We start from the raw sequence: 16,610 nt of genomic DNA on the forward strand, positions 1-16,610 counted from the left end.
TGAGCTGTCCAAGTCTGAAGCCCCAAGGGGCAGAGATGGCTCAGACAGCCTTACAGTTGATCCACTCCCGAGCTGCCATCTCCGATCTCACAGTCCTGGGATGGAAATGGCTCCAAAAAGGCCTGAGTTGAGTTGAATGCATCAAGGCAACCAAGCAGCTGGCACCGAAGAAGAGATCTCATAGACAGGAGTCAGATCCAGAACCACCAGATCAGAGATGCAGACTGGTGAAGGAGAAAATGGAAAGGATGTGGGAAGGCTAACTGAAAAGATGTGGGATGACCAATTCTCTCCACCCTTAGAAGCGGATGGAATGATCCTCAAGTCAATCTGTACCTTCTACAAGGTCCACATCATCTTGTCCAAATTTACCTCCCTGATATTTCTAGATCATCTAGGTAAATTTGAAGACACTGCTGAAGGCAGTTTAGCAAGATGGTGCAAAGGTCTCTCGAAATCCTGGCCCCTAATCGAGGGAGACTACGCCTGAGGGAGTGACAGTTTCAGTAAGAACACTGGTTTTGGCATGGTAGCCATGACTGGTGATCGGTACTGAAGTTTATCCAACACCAAAGCTGCCAAAGGACAAGAGGCAGCAGAACATCAGGACTGGTGTAGATGTTCAAGTGTATTCACTGTTGCAGTCATCACCTGTGGGTTATCCCTGCTGTGGTTGCCCTCGGCTGACCCGAATACCAGAATCAATGTTTTTCTGCATCGGCTGCTGTCGCTTGCTGCCTGATGTCAGTTCATCAGTGCTATAAAGGAGAGCAGCAGACACCATTACATCAGTCTTCAACAGTGAAACACGAAGAACATCAGGACCGGAGAGGTGACGATGTCATTTCCAAGATAGGAGCAGAAGAAACAGAGGGCATGGTGGCCTTTTGTGCTGGCTCATTCAATGTTCTGCACTCAGCAGATTTTTTCCTACTTTCTTTTTCCTGATCTCTTTTACCTCTGTCCTTGTCTCTGTCTTTCTTGGACTTCAGCAAAGCCTTCTTTGCAGAAGAAGAAATGGAAAGGCTAACTGTAGAAGGAGACAGCATAAAGAAGCAGTTTGACAACTAATTTTGATTGCATGTCCCTCAAAGCCTTGGTTCCGAAAGACGCACAGGTGTCACAATCCTAGTCAAAGTGAGCAGCCTCTAGACAGTACATGTATCCATCATGTGAGTTCTAAGGGGGCTAGCTTGTGACCTCAGTCAATGCACTTCTTGAAGCTTGAAGTCTTCTCAGTCAAGGTCGGACAAAAAACACCCCTACTACCCACCACTGACCAATAAAATAGCCAAAGATCCAAGAAGGGAAAGGGGAAAACACTCTTGCCTACACACACACACACACACACACACACACACACACACACACACACACACACACACACACACACACACAAACATGAGTCAAATGACCCAGAAAGTACAGTTGTGTATACTTACCATAAATGCAGATGTTCGAGTGTATTCACTGTTGCAGTCATTACATTTGGGTTATCTGCTTGCAGGTAGCCCTCAGCCAGCCTGATTATCAAAGTCTTGGGTCTTGCGTCGGTTGCTGTCTCTTCGTCCATGATGCCAGGTAGTCAGGGGTATAAAGCATGCAGCCGACGCCATTACATCAGTTTTTCTTGCCCCAGATGTCAGGTGCCCCCATAATGGGAAGCAATTATATACAAGGTTACACCTCCAACTATAAGCAAATACACCAGGAAGCTTAAATACAGTAAACAAGAAGAGAGGTATAGCAAATAGAAGTCAGGGGGCTGGAGGGAGGGTAACCAGGACTGCAACAGTGAATACACTCGAACATCTACATTTACGGTAAATGTACACAACTGTACTATGTTCTTCATGTTTCACTGTTGCAGTCATTACATTTGGGTAGATTCCCAAAGCTAAGGAAGGGAGGAGGCAATTACAGAGCATTAGGACCAACAAGACTGCAGTGGCAAAACCAGCTCTGGAGTTAGAGAAAATACTCAAGCGGTAATGCTTGGTGAAGGTATGAACAGAACTCCAGGTAGCAGCTTCTAGGATGTCCCTGGCAGGAACACCTCTGAGAAAGGCTGTTGAAGTAGATGCAGCCCTGGTGGAATGTGATCTTATCCCCTGTGGGGTAGGTTTTCATGGTGGTTACAGCTGAAATGAATGCAATGGCCTATCCATTTAGAAATGGTTTGCTTTGAAATAGCCCCTACAGCAAAGGCAACTAGCAGCTGCTCAGTTTTCCTGAGAGGCTTAGTCCTGTCCAAATAAAATCTAAGTAGTCTGTGCACATCCAAAGAGTGCAGTATTCATTCTCCTTTGTTCTGTGGTTTAGAAAAGAAGGTTGGCAAATGAATGGACTGATTAAGGGCCACACTGGATACCACCTTGGGCATAAAGAAAGGATTGGTCCTGAGGGACACCCTGTCTGCATGGAAGATGATGAAGGACTCCACTGCCACGAGGGCCTGTAATTCAGACACTTTTCTTGCTGAAGTGATGGCTAGAAGGAAGGCTGTTTTCCAAGAAAGGAATTTCAACTCTGCAGTTGCAGCTGGCTCAAAGGGAGTAGAGTGAGCTTTTCCAATACAAAGTTAAGGTCCCAGGCTGGAGTAGGGGCTCTCCTGGGTGGTCTTACATTTTTGGCCCCTCTGAGGAATTGCTTCAGCAGGGGGTGAAAGAAGAGGGGTGGCTCCGTATTATAATGTGCTGAAATGGCAGAGGCATAAATTTTAATAGAAGAGAAGGAAAGGCCCCAGTGAAGCATCTCTGTTAAGTATTGAAGAATATGTGGTAAACTGGGCACTGTTGTGCCCATCCCCTAAGTTTGGCTTCAAGAAAGTACAGTTTTGTACCTACCATAAATGTAGATGTTCGAGTGCTAATACAGCTGCAGTCATAACAGATGGGTTCTCCTGCCGTCAGGCGGGTCCTCGGTCGGCCGAATTCCAAAGTCTAGGTCCGGCGTCGGTTGTCGTCGCTTCTTCCCTGACGTCAGTGCGACAGGGGTATAAAGGAACCAGCTGACGCCATTTTCTTCAGTTTTTCTTGCCCCAGATGTCAGGTGCCCCCAGAAGGAAGGCAATACATAAATTTGTGTAATAATGCAGTGCAACATAATCAAAATACAGTAGTTGCAAGCAAATACATCATAAATGAATACCCCAATCAGGTTGTATGAGGATGTGTTAGCCCATAGGCCTGTCCCAAGAGGGGAAGGAGGGAGGGAAACCTGGACTGCAGCTGTATTAGCACTCGAACATCTACATTTATGGTAGGTACAAAACTGTACTATGTTCATCGTGCATACAGCTGCAGTCATAATAGATGGGTAGAATCCCAAAGCTAAGAAAGGGGTGGTAGGCACTAGGTGGAACTAGGAGGAGCCAAAATGCCCTGCAAGACCGCAGTGGCCTGCTCTAGATTTGGAGTATAATGGTAGGTTGTAGTGCTTGGAGAAGGTATGCACAGAACTCCAAGTGGCTGCTTCCAAAATATCCTTGGTAGGAACTCCTCTGAGGAAGGCTGCAAGAGGTGGCTGTGGCCCTGGTGGAATGAGTTCTAATGCCTGTAGGTACAGTTTTGCCATGAAAGGAATAGCAAAAGCGTATGCAGTGGGCTATCCATTTTGAGATTGTCTGTTTTGAAATTGGCTTTCCTTGAGCTCCTACCGCATAGGCCACAAAGAGCTGTTCTGATTTTTCTGAAAGGCTTTGTTCTGTCCAAATAATAACGCAGTTGTCTGTGGATGTCCAAGGAATGTAGTAATCTCTCCCCTTTGTTTTGAGGATTAGGATAAAAAGTAGGTAAATGTATGGCCTGATTTAAAGCTATCCTGGATACCACTTTAGGCATAAAGGACGGGTTGGTTCGTAAAGAAACTCTGTCCTGATGGAAGATGATAAAAGGCTGGACAGCCATGAGAGCCTGTAGTTCTGAAACTCTACGAGCTGAGGTGATAGCCAGAAGGAAAGCTGTTTTCCAGGACAAATATTGCAAATCTGATGAGGCAGCTGGCTCAAAGGGAGGCAAGGTCAGTTTTTCCAGAATGAAATTAAGATCCCAAGCAGGTATTGGTTGTTTCCTTGGAGGTCTTAAATTCTTAGCCCCTCTGAGGAACTGTCTTAAGAGAGGGTGAGAGAATAAAGGTGGATCAGTGTTGTATTCTGCAGAAATGGCTGAGGCATGGATTTTGATGGAGGAGAAAGAAAGTCCACTGCTTAGCAGTTCAGCCAAATATTGTAGTATTTGAGGTAAATTCAGGTTTCCAGGATCCTGGCCCTTTTTCTCATTCCAGACACAAAAATGTTTCCATTTTGCGGAGTAAGCTTTTCTAGTTGATGGCCTTCTGGCCTCCAAAATGACATCCTGCACCTCCTTGGAGAGTAGGGCCTGTTGTGATGCTAAGGAATCTTCCATGCGGCTAGATTGAGTGTTTTTAGCTGGCTGTGCAGAGTTTTGAAGCTGTGCTGAGTCAGAAGAAGAGGCATTAGAGGCAGGGTCCATGGTGGGGAATGCGTCAGGCTCCTCAGGAGTGGGTACCAGTGTTGCCTTGGCCAGTCCGGAGCAATGAGGATCATCTTTGGTCTGTCTGCTCTGGTCTTCTATAGAACTTTGGGCAGCAGAGGAAGAGGTGGGAAGGCATAAACTGTCATTGATGTCCAACTGAAAGAGAGAGCGTCCACTCTCCAGGCCTTTGGATGGAAGATCCTTGAGCAGAATTTTGTCAATTGATGATTTTTGTGGGAGGCAAAGAGATCTATGTCTGGCCTTCCCCATTCTTGGATTATTTCTGTAAAAACTTTTGGATGCAATTTCCATTCGTGTGGATCTGTCATATTCCTGCTTAGGTTGTCTGCCAGCGTGTTTTCCTTGCCTGGCAAGTACTGTGCTTGTAGTTCCATTTGTAAGTCCATGGCCATGTTCCAAAGTGACATGACCAGTCTGCATAGGGGGTAAGAATGTGTTCCTCCCTGCTTGTTTATGTACCACATAACTGTGGTGTTGTCCGTTCTTATCAATAGTTGACCTGGTTGTAGAAGGTCCTTGAAAGCTATAATAGCATTTATTACTGCTAGCATTTCTTTTTGATTGATGTGAAGGTGCTTTTCTTTTTGGGACCATTTGCCCTGAATGCACCGATCTGTCATGTGCGCCCCCAGGCATAGTCCGAGGCATCTGTTGTGATGACTTGATTTGCTTGAGGCTTGCTGAATGGAAGACCTGTGTTTGTTTGACATGCTTGAGCCCACCACAGAAATTCCTTTTGCAGACATGGAATTAGTGGTATTATTGCTTCCAAACTGTGGCTGTGTTGAGACCATATGTTTTTCAGGTACCATTGTAGTTTCTTCATATGCAGCTTTGCACATGGGATTAGTAAAATGCAAGATGCCATGAATCCCAGAGCCTGCAGGATTTTCCTTGCAGTCAGCCTGGTGCAATTTGCTAGTGTTTTGAAGTATTGAATTAGTTGCCCCTGCTTCTCTGGCGTGAGGTAGGCCATCTGGGTGTTTGTGTCCAAATTGGCACCCAGGAAAATTATATTCCGAGAGGGTATTAGCCTTGATTTCTTTTTGTTGACTGTGTATCCCAGAGACTTCAATAACATTATTACATAAGCCAGATGTTTCAGAAGAATGTGCTTGCTGTCCGCTTGGATCAGGCAATCACCCAAATAGGGGTATATTTGTATCCCTTGAAGTCTGCAGTAGGCAATTACTGATGCCAGGCATTTCGTGAATACTCTGGGTGCAGTAGATAAGCCAAAGGGCAATGCAGAGAATTGATAATGGGTTGAACCTGAAAGAAATCTGAGGTACCTTCTGCAATTTTGTCTGATTGGGACATGCAGGTATGCCTCCTTGAAGTCCAATGTTACCAGCCAAGACTCCTTGCCCAGCATGGGAAGAAGTTGCTGTAGAGTGAGCATCTTGAATTTTGGTACGAGTAGAAATGTGTTTAGGATGGATAGATCCAAAATAGGTCTCCAATCTTTTCCCTTCCTTGGCACCAGGAATAGCCTGGAATAAAAACCTTGACCTTGTTCGTGAGTAGGTACCTCTTGAATAGCTTTCATGTTTTTGAGATCTGTAATTTGCCTTTGTGCCTCTGCCCTTTGATTGTGTGGCAGGTTTGGCATGCCTCTCATTTTTGGAAGGGTGTGAAAATGGAATTTGTAGCCTCTGTTTATAATGTCCAGGATCCATTTGTCCTTTGTGACAATATGCCAATTTTTTGAAAATAATGCCAGCTTTCCTCCTAAGGGGGCTGCCATTTGAGACCTGGTTGGCATGCAAAGGGGAAAGTCATTGGGTTTGCTTTCTGAAAGATTGCGAGTTGTCCTCACCACCTCTTTGTGTAGGAGCTTGCCATTGTCTGCCTCTAAACGATCCTTGGGATTGTTCTCTGCCCCTCGGGCGCCTGTATCTGCCTCTTTGGGGTCTGTCTGTGACAAGAAAGGACCAGTTTTTGGAAGGCCAATTTCTACTAAAACGTGGGGGTTGAACCTGTAGAAATTCTTTCACAGTTTGCATTGATTTAGCCTTTTCCTCCATTTTCCTTAATGCCCCCTCAGCATTAGCACCAAATAGTACATCCTTTTGAAGAGGGGCGTCTAGTAATTTAGCTTTGACATGATCAGGCAAGGCTTGTTCCTTGAGCCAGGCATGCCTACGTATGACTGATCCTGTAACAGCAGCTCTACATGAGGCCTCTAGAGCATCAAAACTACATTGTAAGGTATGCTTACCCACTTGTTCTGCACTATGCATCAAATCCTGCAACTCCTTCAAGTCTGGTTGTTCAGGTTGTGACATTTTACTTTTCAATTGTGATAACAAAAACTGTTGGTATTTTAGCATATGAAACTGACAGTTTAAGGCCCTCATGGATAAGGTAGCCGAGGTATATACCTTTTTTCCCCATCTTTCTAAGGATCTAGAATCTCTCTCGGAAGGCAATGGATTTTTAGCAATGGAGGCCTTAACTCCCTTGGGGCCCTGTGAGATGGTTTCTGGGTCAGCAGCATGGCTTTTGTAAAGAAATTGGTGTGAGTCAGGGACCCTGTAGTACCTGTCAGGCTTAACTGGAGCTGGAGGTAGAGAGTCCGGGTTAAGGCAGGCCTCCGAGTATACATCATCTAGGATGTCCAAGACAGGAGGTATAGCCAGAGGCCTGTGCTGAGGAAGCAAGAGAAATTCCCTGAGCCTTTTCTTGGAATCTGAATAATCCTGGCCTTCCCAGTGGAAGTGTTCCCTTAAGGTATGCAAAGTTTCCCCAAATGAGTAATCCTCAGGGGGGGGATAAAGAAGGGATGGACTCCTCCGCATCAGAGTCTTCAAAAGGGGAGTATGAATGTTCCTGATCATCAGAGTGCTCTGAAATAATGGAGCCCTGATCAGAGGAGGGGGACTCTTCCTCCACTCTAGGCCTTTTGTCCGGAGGGGGCTGAGAACCTCTGATAAGAGTAATTAAATCCTCAGCCATTTTAAGCATCTGTTTCTTAGGCATGGGGCCTGGAGATGGGCCCTGTGTAGCTGGTCTCTTAGAGTGCATGGTTGCTTTAGACTTTGTGAAAGCCTTGATGGAGAAAGAAGAGGAAGGTCTGAAGACACCTTGAGTGGAGGTGGACCTGTCCACATTCTGAGTATCAACGCCAAGAGTGGCTTCAGTATCTGTAGTCGGGGTGTGAGCCGAGGAGCCTGCGACCTCGGGCACAGGAAACACCGTCAAAGAAAGGTCGTCAGTAGTCAGGGGCTGTGTAGGCACCTCGCTGAGAACCGGACCATGTGGAGTCGGCTTTGGCGTGGTGTCGGTAGAGGCCGCGGACCTCGTGTGTCGGTCCCTTGTCTTTGCGTTTTTTAGACAAAACCGGAGTCGGAGTATCCGACATAGTATAGTTAAATGCTTTCCCAAAATAATGCTGGGCGAACTCCGCCCGACGCTTAATAGTGCGTTTGTTGAATGTAGCACAAAAGCGGCAGACCGAGACGTCGTGGTCGGGGCCTAAACAAGGTATACAGAGGGAATGGAAATCCTTATGCGGTATTTGCTTCCCACAAGAAATACAATTATTAACTTTGTCTGACATCGGTCTGAGGCAAGAAAAGTTTCCCCAACGGGGTACTTAGCTTTTAAGAAGACTTCGGTTTCCAAATTTTCGTAATCTCAGGAGCTGGCCAACTGGCACTTGCGAACTGCTTCTGCTTCGGGCACCGCGCGGCAAGAAAGACTGGGGAAAATGGCGTCGGCTGGTTCCTTTATACCCCTGTCGCACTGACGTCAGGGAAGAAGCGACGACAACTGACGCCGGACCTAGACTTTGGAATTCGGCCGACCGTGGACCCGCCTGACGGCAGGAGAACCCATCTGTTATGACTGCAGCTGTATGCACGATGAACATCAGAATCTTTTCCACTTTTCAGCATAGGATTTTCTAGTACTAGGCCTCCTTGCCACCAGAATAACATCCAGCACTTGCTTACTGAGGGGATGGTAATGGACAGCTCAGGTAATTAGCCAGGCTACAAGGTTCAGTTTGACGCTGGGGGTGCAGAATCTGGCCCTCCTGCTGGGACAGCAGGGAAGGGGTCTGAGGCAGGTGCCATGGTTCCAGCAGTGACACACTGCACAAGAGGGGGTACCAGTGTTGGCGTGGCCAGTCTGGAGCAATGAGTATTGTCCTTGGTTTGTCCTGTTTGATCTTCAGTAGAACTTTGGAGAGGAGAGGCAGAGGGGGAAAAGCATAAACTGAGAGGTTTTCCCAGGTGAAGGACAGGGACATCCACTTTCCAAGCTTGTCTGTGGGGAGTCCTTGTGCAGAATTTGTCCAACTGGTAGTTCTGAGGGGAGGCAAACAGGTCTATCTCTGGGCTCCCCCATTTGTTTCTCAACATGTTGAATATCTTTGGCTCCAGTTTCCACTCATGTGGGTCCATGAGATTTCTGCTCAGGTCATCTGCCAGTGAGTTTAGCTTGCCTGGCAGGAACTGAGCCTGTAGGTGCACTTGGTAGCTCAAGACTGTGTTCCATAGAGCCATGGCTAGTCTGCAGAGGGGGTATGAGTGGGTTCCCCCCTGCTTGTTTATGTACCACATAACAGTGGCGGTTGTCTGTTTTTACCAATAATTGTCCTGGAAGGATGTGGTCCTTGAAGGCTGTCAGAGCATTCTGTACAGCTAACATTTCTTTTTGATTGATATGCAGGTGCATTTGACTCGGGCTCCATTTGCCCTAAATGCACTGCCCTGCCAAGTGAGCCCTCCATGCATAGTCTGATGTGTCTGTTGTTAGGGTTTGGGCGGCAGGGGGTAGAGTGAATGGCAGTCCCTTGTTGAGGTAGCAGGCCTCTGTCCACCAAAGGAATTCTGTCTTTATACAAGGGATGATAGGAATCACTGATTCCAGGTCCTGAGAATGTTGACATCATAGGCTTTTTAGATACCATTGTAGTTTTCTCATATGCAGTCTTGCATATGGAATTAGTAGAATGCAAGAAGCCATGAACCCCAGGGCTTGCAGTATTTTCCTTGCAGTTAGCTGGGTCTTTGTGGCCAGTAGTTTGAAGTGGCTGTCAAATAAACGTGTTTCTCTGGCGTGAGGTAAGCCATCTGGGAAGATGTGTTCAAGCTTGCTCCCAGGAATACAATTTGTTGGCAGGGTACTAGATGAGACTTCTTTTCGTTTATGGTGTACCCCAGTGAGGTTAGCAGTTTCTTTACAAATGCCAGATGATTTAATAGTATGTCCTGGCCTTCTGCCTGAATTAGACAATCGTCCAGGTATGGGTATATTTGAATATTTCTTTGCCTGCAGAATGCAATGACTGGAGCTAGGCATTTTGTGAATACCCTGGGTGCAGTAGATAAGCCAAAGGGCATTGCAGAGAACTGATAGTACATGTAGCCTGCTCTTAAGCATAGGTATTTTCTGCAAGAATCCCTTATTGGGATGTGCAGGTAAGCTTCCTTTAAATCCACTGTTGCCAAACAGGCATTTTTGCCTAGCATGGAAAGGAGCTGATGAAGAGTTAGCATTCTGAATTTTGGAATTACCAAAAAGGTGTTTAGGATAGATAGGTCCAGGATAGGATGCCAGGAGTTCTCTTTTCTTGGTACCAGAAAAAGTCTGGAGTAAAAACCCTGTCCGGATTCTTCTGTTGGGACAGACTGAATAGCCCTGATACTTAGAAGAGAGAGAACCTGCTGTTGAGTCTCTGCCCACTGATTTGGGTGTAGGTCTGGCCAACCTTTTGGGGTTGGGTAAGGTGTGGAAGTGGAATCTGTATCCTTGGGAAACTATATTTAAAACCCATTTGTCTTGGGAAATGAGTTCCCAGTTTTTTTGCATGCAGGGCGATCTTTCCCCCTAAAGGTGAGGTCAATTGAGCAGGGCTTGGAAGGTTTACGTTGAAGTCATTGTGACAGTTTACCATAGGGGGTGTCTTACTACTTTCAGCTTTGGAAGTGGGAGCCCCCCACTGCTTAGGCCTGCGAGTACCTTGAGACTGTAGCCTAGGTGGTCTGCTGTTCCTGGATTTGGACTGAGAAGGCCTGGAAGAGACAGGAAAGCACCAATTCTTAGAAAGCCAATGCCTACTAAATCTGGGAGGCTGTACTTGCAGGAAATTTTTAACAGTTTGCATAGATTTAGATTTTTTCTCCATCTTTTTAAGAACTTCTTCTGCTTTGTTGCCAAACAGGCGGTCTTGGTGTAAGAGAGCATCCAGTAATTTGGCTTTAATGTGATCTGGCAAAGTTTGCTCCTTAAGCCAAGCATGCCTTCTAAGAACAGACCAAGTAACAGCAGCCCTCAAGATGCCTCTAAGTAGTCAAGACCACACTGCAAAGTATGTTTACCAACTTGTTCAGCAGAATGCATTAAATCCTGTAATTCTTTATTTTCAGCACAGTCAGGAATCAACATCAATTTCTGTTTAAGTAATCCAATAATATGCTGGTACTTTAACATATGAAACTGGCAGTTTCAGGCCCTAATGGCCAAAGTAGCAGAAGTGTATACCTTCTTACCCCATGTGTCTAGGGCCCTGGAATCTCTATCAGACGGGGTAGGGTTTTTGGCAGTAGCAGCCTTAATGCCTTTGGGTCCCTGTGAAATGGTCTCTGGGTCCACAATAGGATTCTTAAAGAGGAACTTGTGAGAGTCAGGTACTCTGTAATACCTGTCGTTTCCTGGGAGCCAGAGGTAAGGTGTCTGGGGCCAGGCTAGATTCCAAGAAGACATCATCTACAATGTCCAGAATGGGGGAGGGGTAGCTAAAGGCCTATGTTGAGGCAGGAGTAAATTCCCTAAGCCTCTTTTTGGAGTCAGAGTAATCCTGGCTTTCCCAGCGGAAATGCTCCCTAGGAGTGTGCAAGGTTTCACCAAAAGAAACATCTTCTGGAGGGGAAACAGAGGGAATGCAGTCCTCTGCATCAGAATCCTCATAGGTAGATAAGGGCAAATCCTGGTCATCAGAAGAAACAGAAATTTCAGAATCTTGAGGAGAAGAATCAGAAGGAAAATCAGTTCTAGGTCTCTCAGAGGGAGAAGGGTGGCTTCCCCTAATTAGAGTAACAAGGTCTTCAGCCATTCTTATCATTTATTTTTTAGGCATATGGGCCTGACCATGTGGTTTGGACATTGGTTTTCTAGGCGTGGATCGAGTTTTAGGCCTTGAAGAAGAAGAAGGTGCCGGTTTGATATGCAAGTCAGTAGGCCTGAATACAGACTCAGAAGCTGGTGCCTGTACAGCGGCTCCGGACCCATCCAAGGTAGAGACATCCGCAGGTTCCATAGTTGAAGAAGCATCTCGCGGCATACCGGACTCCGAATGGGTCTCAGTAGAGGCCTGTGAATCTGAAGTAGCGGGTATCAGGGGCTGCGAAAACGCCTCACTGAGTACCGGCGAACTGGTGACTAGCTTAACGGAAGCATCGTCGGCAGCTTTGGACCTATGCGGTCTGTTTTTATCTTTACGTTTTTTCGGAATGTCGGTAGTCGGATGGCTTACCGAAGCCATTGCTGGACAATTAAACAGAGTACCGAAATAGTTAGATGGGAAAATTAACCGACGACGAATAGTACGAGGATTGAATAAGGCACAAAACTGACAGCAAGGGAAGTCATGGTCTGGTCCTAAGCAAGGAATGTAGTATGAATAAAAATCTTTATGAGGTATTTGCTTTTCACAAGTAATATACTTGTTAACTTTTAGTGACATAGGTTTAGAGCAAGACAAAGGATCCCCAACCGAGTACTTAGCTTTTTTGAAGACTTCAGTTCTGAAACTCAAAAACTAAAATTTCAGGAGTCGGACGACCGGTACTTGCGAACTGCTTCTGCTTCAGGCACCGAACGGCAAGAAAGACTGATGTAATGGTGTCGGCTGTATGCTTTATACCCCTGACTACCTGACGTCATGGAAGAAGAGACAGCAACTGACGCAGGACCCAAGACTTTGATAATCAGGCCGGCTGAAGGCTACCTGCAAGCAGATAACGCAAATGGAATGACTGCAACAGTGAAACACGAAGAACATCTCCCTACTTCACACACACACACACACACACACACACACACACACAAGTCAAACAACCCAGAACTCCATACTACAAAACTGTCTTCTACTGAGGAATCTACCTTCCTTTTCAAATAATAGCTGAGGGACAGGAGGAAAAAAAAAAACAGAAAATCACCAGCAACTGGTTAAAAAAAAAAAGCTTCAAATCACTTATATAAAACAGAGCTAGCTAAGGAGACCATGTCTGTCATCAAGTGCAGCAAATAAGATCTTGGGTGACTGGGTTGTGCAGGGCATTATGGGACTGGAGTTTGAGCTTTAGAGCTATAGTCTGATTTCCCAGCCACTGATGTGATTGGAACCAATAGCCCACAAGTTGAGATGGGCAGAAAAGAAAACAACACATACTTAGTTGCAGAACAGCCAGAAATATCAAATCCCTGCAATGACAGGATATATACAATTTTATGGTGTTAGAACCACATTAAAGGTAAATACACCTGTGCTGTCAAACCTGAGGCTCAATGCATTACACAATGTCTCTACAGTGTTCACTGAGTCTTACAATTTAGTTACATGTACAATACAAGTAACAGCAGATTTTAGTTTACAGTTCTAGGCAAATTTGTTCAGATAGATTATATTACCTACAAAAAGAAATACAAGTTGAACAGTACAAGACCAAAAGTAAGATTTTGCTATTTTGACAGAAAACCATACACATAAAAATAGTAACTCAGTGAAGTAATTTTAGAATGGTCAGAGATCAAACACAGACCGTGATGCACATCAACAGCAATTACATATGTAATCAAAGCTACATACTCCTTATGTTGTTCCAGTTTTTTGGATTGATCTTTCTTTGACTTCTCTTTGTCTAGGTATTCTTCAAGTTCTTTCCCCTCCAATTTCACACGTTTTCTTAACTAATAAATATAAAAAAAAATATGTTTTGTGTTCCTTTACTTTTGTAGCAGTTACATAACAAGAAATTCATAGATTCATAGATTCATAGATTCATAGATTAGTACTAAGCTAACTGCTCTTGTGAGCCTTTTTAAGCCTAGCCAATTATCCCTTGTGAGACTCAAACCCTGCATCTTGTGCTTGTAAGGCAAACACCTTAACCATTAGGCCACCCTCCCAACCCTCCCAATGTGTTTTCAAACAGGAGACTAGAACAGGGTAAAGTACAGGAAATACACACCAATAGTGTCAAGCTTAAAGTGATAACTTAAATAACTTAATGGATGTTAAAGTTTTACTTTCACCATTCTGACATACATAAAAAGGCAACAGTGAGTTTTACATTGATATACATGCACACATTAGAAATGGTTTTCTTTTTGATTAAATAATAGCTACTGAGGCCACCTACCCTATTACTACTCTTAACAGTTGCTAAAGACAGCATACAACACAAAAACATCTATTTATATGGTAGTGCTCCAGTGCAGATTTTCAAGAGACTTCTATCAGGTCACCTGCAGCATCACTACATGATGTTCATCATACATCACTGTGATGCAGTGCCTGGTGCTGCTGACTCTCGGTTTCAGATTCCAAAGCTCAGTTCTGGGCACTGGATGCTCTCTGTGTGGTGCATGCATGTTTCCCTTTGTTTGCATGCATTTTCTCAAATTTCATCAAGACACACTACTTAATGCTGATGGATACTAGGTGTTACCGTATTTCTTCGTAAATAAGACCTAACTAGAGTATAAGGCCTAGCATGGTTTTCCAGGGTGGTCATGATTTAAGCCCTACCCCAAAAATAAGCCCCAGTTAAGATCATCAGCAACATACGACGGACGTGTTGAATTATAAAATATTATTATTGACACCTGTTGACTGAGGTTATCGTACTCTGCTCCTCATTTTTGGTCCACGGCTGAGATCCTTGTCCCATAAACGCTGGCAGGTGTACTTTGATTGGTCAAAGTACAGACAACGAGCGTAAAATGCACACACTTGATAACGAACGGCTGTGGTTGTGTCTTCTTAACCATCACCATTTTGTGTTCCCACTCCAGTCTCGTAAGTCTTCAATTACCCCCCCCCCCCAGACAAGATGAGTGCAAAAAGAAAGAGCTATTTCGAGTACAAGAAAGGAATCGTGGAGGAATCCCAGAGAAAGAATCTGATGGCTTTCTGCAAAGAGTAGTTAGAGCTCTAAATGGTCCGAAAATGGCGTGCAGCGTATGATAACCTCAGTCAACAGGCCGATGAGGGAAATGCTAAGTGCAAGTGTGGATCAGGTCAGCAATCATTATTTCCTGACCTGGAAGACATCATCTGTGAATGGATTGCTAACAGGAGAGTAAAGTCTTTGGTTGTGCGCAGGGCTGATATTCAAGCATTTGCCCTTGCAATGGCATCACATTTAGAAATACCCCCAGAAGAATTCAAAGCACCACAACATTGGCTGGATGGCTTCCTTCAGCGATATGAACTGACTCTAAGAAGATAAACAACACTGTTCAAGCTGGAAGATACTGAAGTTATTAAACGTGCACTTGTGTTTAAGCCCTCTGTTGATGGCATCGACTTTTCTAAATACCAACTCTCCAACATGATTGCTATGGATGAAACTGCAGTGTTTATAGGTCAAGGATCTCAAACAACAACTGATCAGAGGGGCGCCTCGTCAATCTACATTCCTTCCACTGGTTACGAGAGTACACGTGTTACCTGTATTTTGGCAATTCGTCTAGATGGAAAGAAAACCCCACCTCTAATCATTAGTAAGGGCAAGAAAGATAAGATTGAACGTGTTTCAGGCATTTACATTCTTGAACCGAAAAAGCCTAGTGTACACAAGCAGTTATAAGGAAGTGGGTCGATGTAATGCTGCCACTCGTTTTGCTAGGTGGTGAAAGAGGTCTGCAAGTCTGGGATTCAGTCAACACTCACTGCGCTAAAGACATGAAGAAATTCCTTGCACAGAGAAGAACAGATCAAATAATGATTCCAGCAGGAATGACTGCCTATTCTCTAGACTCTTGATATTACAATAAACAAGCCATTCAAGGACCATTTGCACATGGAAGACTACACTGAAAATAGAATGGAGAGAAATCAGCACGGAAACTTTGTGAAGCGTAGCCTGCAAGAGGTCGTGACTTGGGTGAAAAATTCATGGGATAAAATCACTGACAGCTGTGTTGCCAATGCACTACGAGCAGGTTACTTGGACAAGCAGTGCTCATTTAAGGAGAGCTCTATTGCTAGGCATGACAGATTGGGGCCAATGGTTCTACAGGAAATGGAGTTGCAATACATTCAGGATGGAATTTGGGGGTTAGAAACTTATGACAATGTTCCAAAAGAAGATGGCATGACTGTATTTGAGTAACTTTTCCATTATCGGGGCAACAGAATGAATTGCTTCTGCTTTCAGTTTTATTCCCCTCCTCTAACACACATGTATTGAGATTTTTCTGTACTTTCTATGAAGCATGAAATATTGCACTGTGAAAGCCAAGGTGTAGATATATTGAAGCTGAAATGTTTGTTGTACCGTTTATGTAGAATTCTCACACAACTGTTAACGCGTTACTTAGAACTGTTGCCCAGTAACAGAAGAGTACCAAATAAATGTCAATTTGTGTACATGAATAAATGTTGATTTTTGTACATAAATAAATGAATAAATGTAGATTATTGTACGGGGGAGGGGGTAAAAATAAGGCATCCCCTAATAATAAGCCCTAATGCGTATTTCGGCAGGGGAAAGAGTATAAGACCCGGTCTTATTTGGGTCTATATTAGAACACCGAACGTTCAAAATTTCGTGTGTTCTAATATCGACCTGTTTTCAGCGAACGCTGAAAATATCAAAGAAACAGAAAACCAAATTTTTTTCCAAGGGAAAGAATTTGGTTGTCCATTTCTGTTTCTTCTGTATTTTCAGCCCTGTGGTGGAAAGTTACGGGACGGGTTCAGGTAAGTGTGCGATTGTGTGGACGCAAGGGTTAGGGCGGGTTAGGTGAGTTAGGGCGCGGGTCAGATAAGTGTGTGATTGTGTGGATGTGAGGGTTAGGGCGGGGTAGGTGAGTTAGGGTTAGGGCGCGGGTAAGTGTGCGATTGTGTGGATGTTA

General features: G+C 44.7%; 1 protein-coding gene across 2 annotated transcripts in view; it reads right to left on the reverse strand.

Annotated features, from left to right (window-relative positions):
- CPSF2 (cleavage and polyadenylation specific factor 2) overlaps window positions 1-16,610 on the reverse strand; it is an 806,201-nt gene that overhangs the window by 265,189 nt on the left and 524,402 nt on the right. For both annotated transcript variants that reach the window (XM_044074658.1, XM_044074655.1), the window contains exon 9: window positions 13,336-13,436. In XM_044074658.1, coding sequence (XP_043930593.1) covers window positions 13,336-13,436 — 101 coding nt within the window. The remainder of the gene's footprint in view (window positions 1-13,335; window positions 13,437-16,610) is intronic.

The sequence above is a fragment of the Protopterus annectens genome, chromosome 6.part0 (genome assembly GCF_019279795.1).
Source record: "Protopterus annectens isolate FY-2018-M chromosome 6.part0, PAN1.0, whole genome shotgun sequence".
NCBI classification, from domain to species: domain Eukaryota; kingdom Metazoa; phylum Chordata; order Ceratodontiformes; family Protopteridae; genus Protopterus; species Protopterus annectens.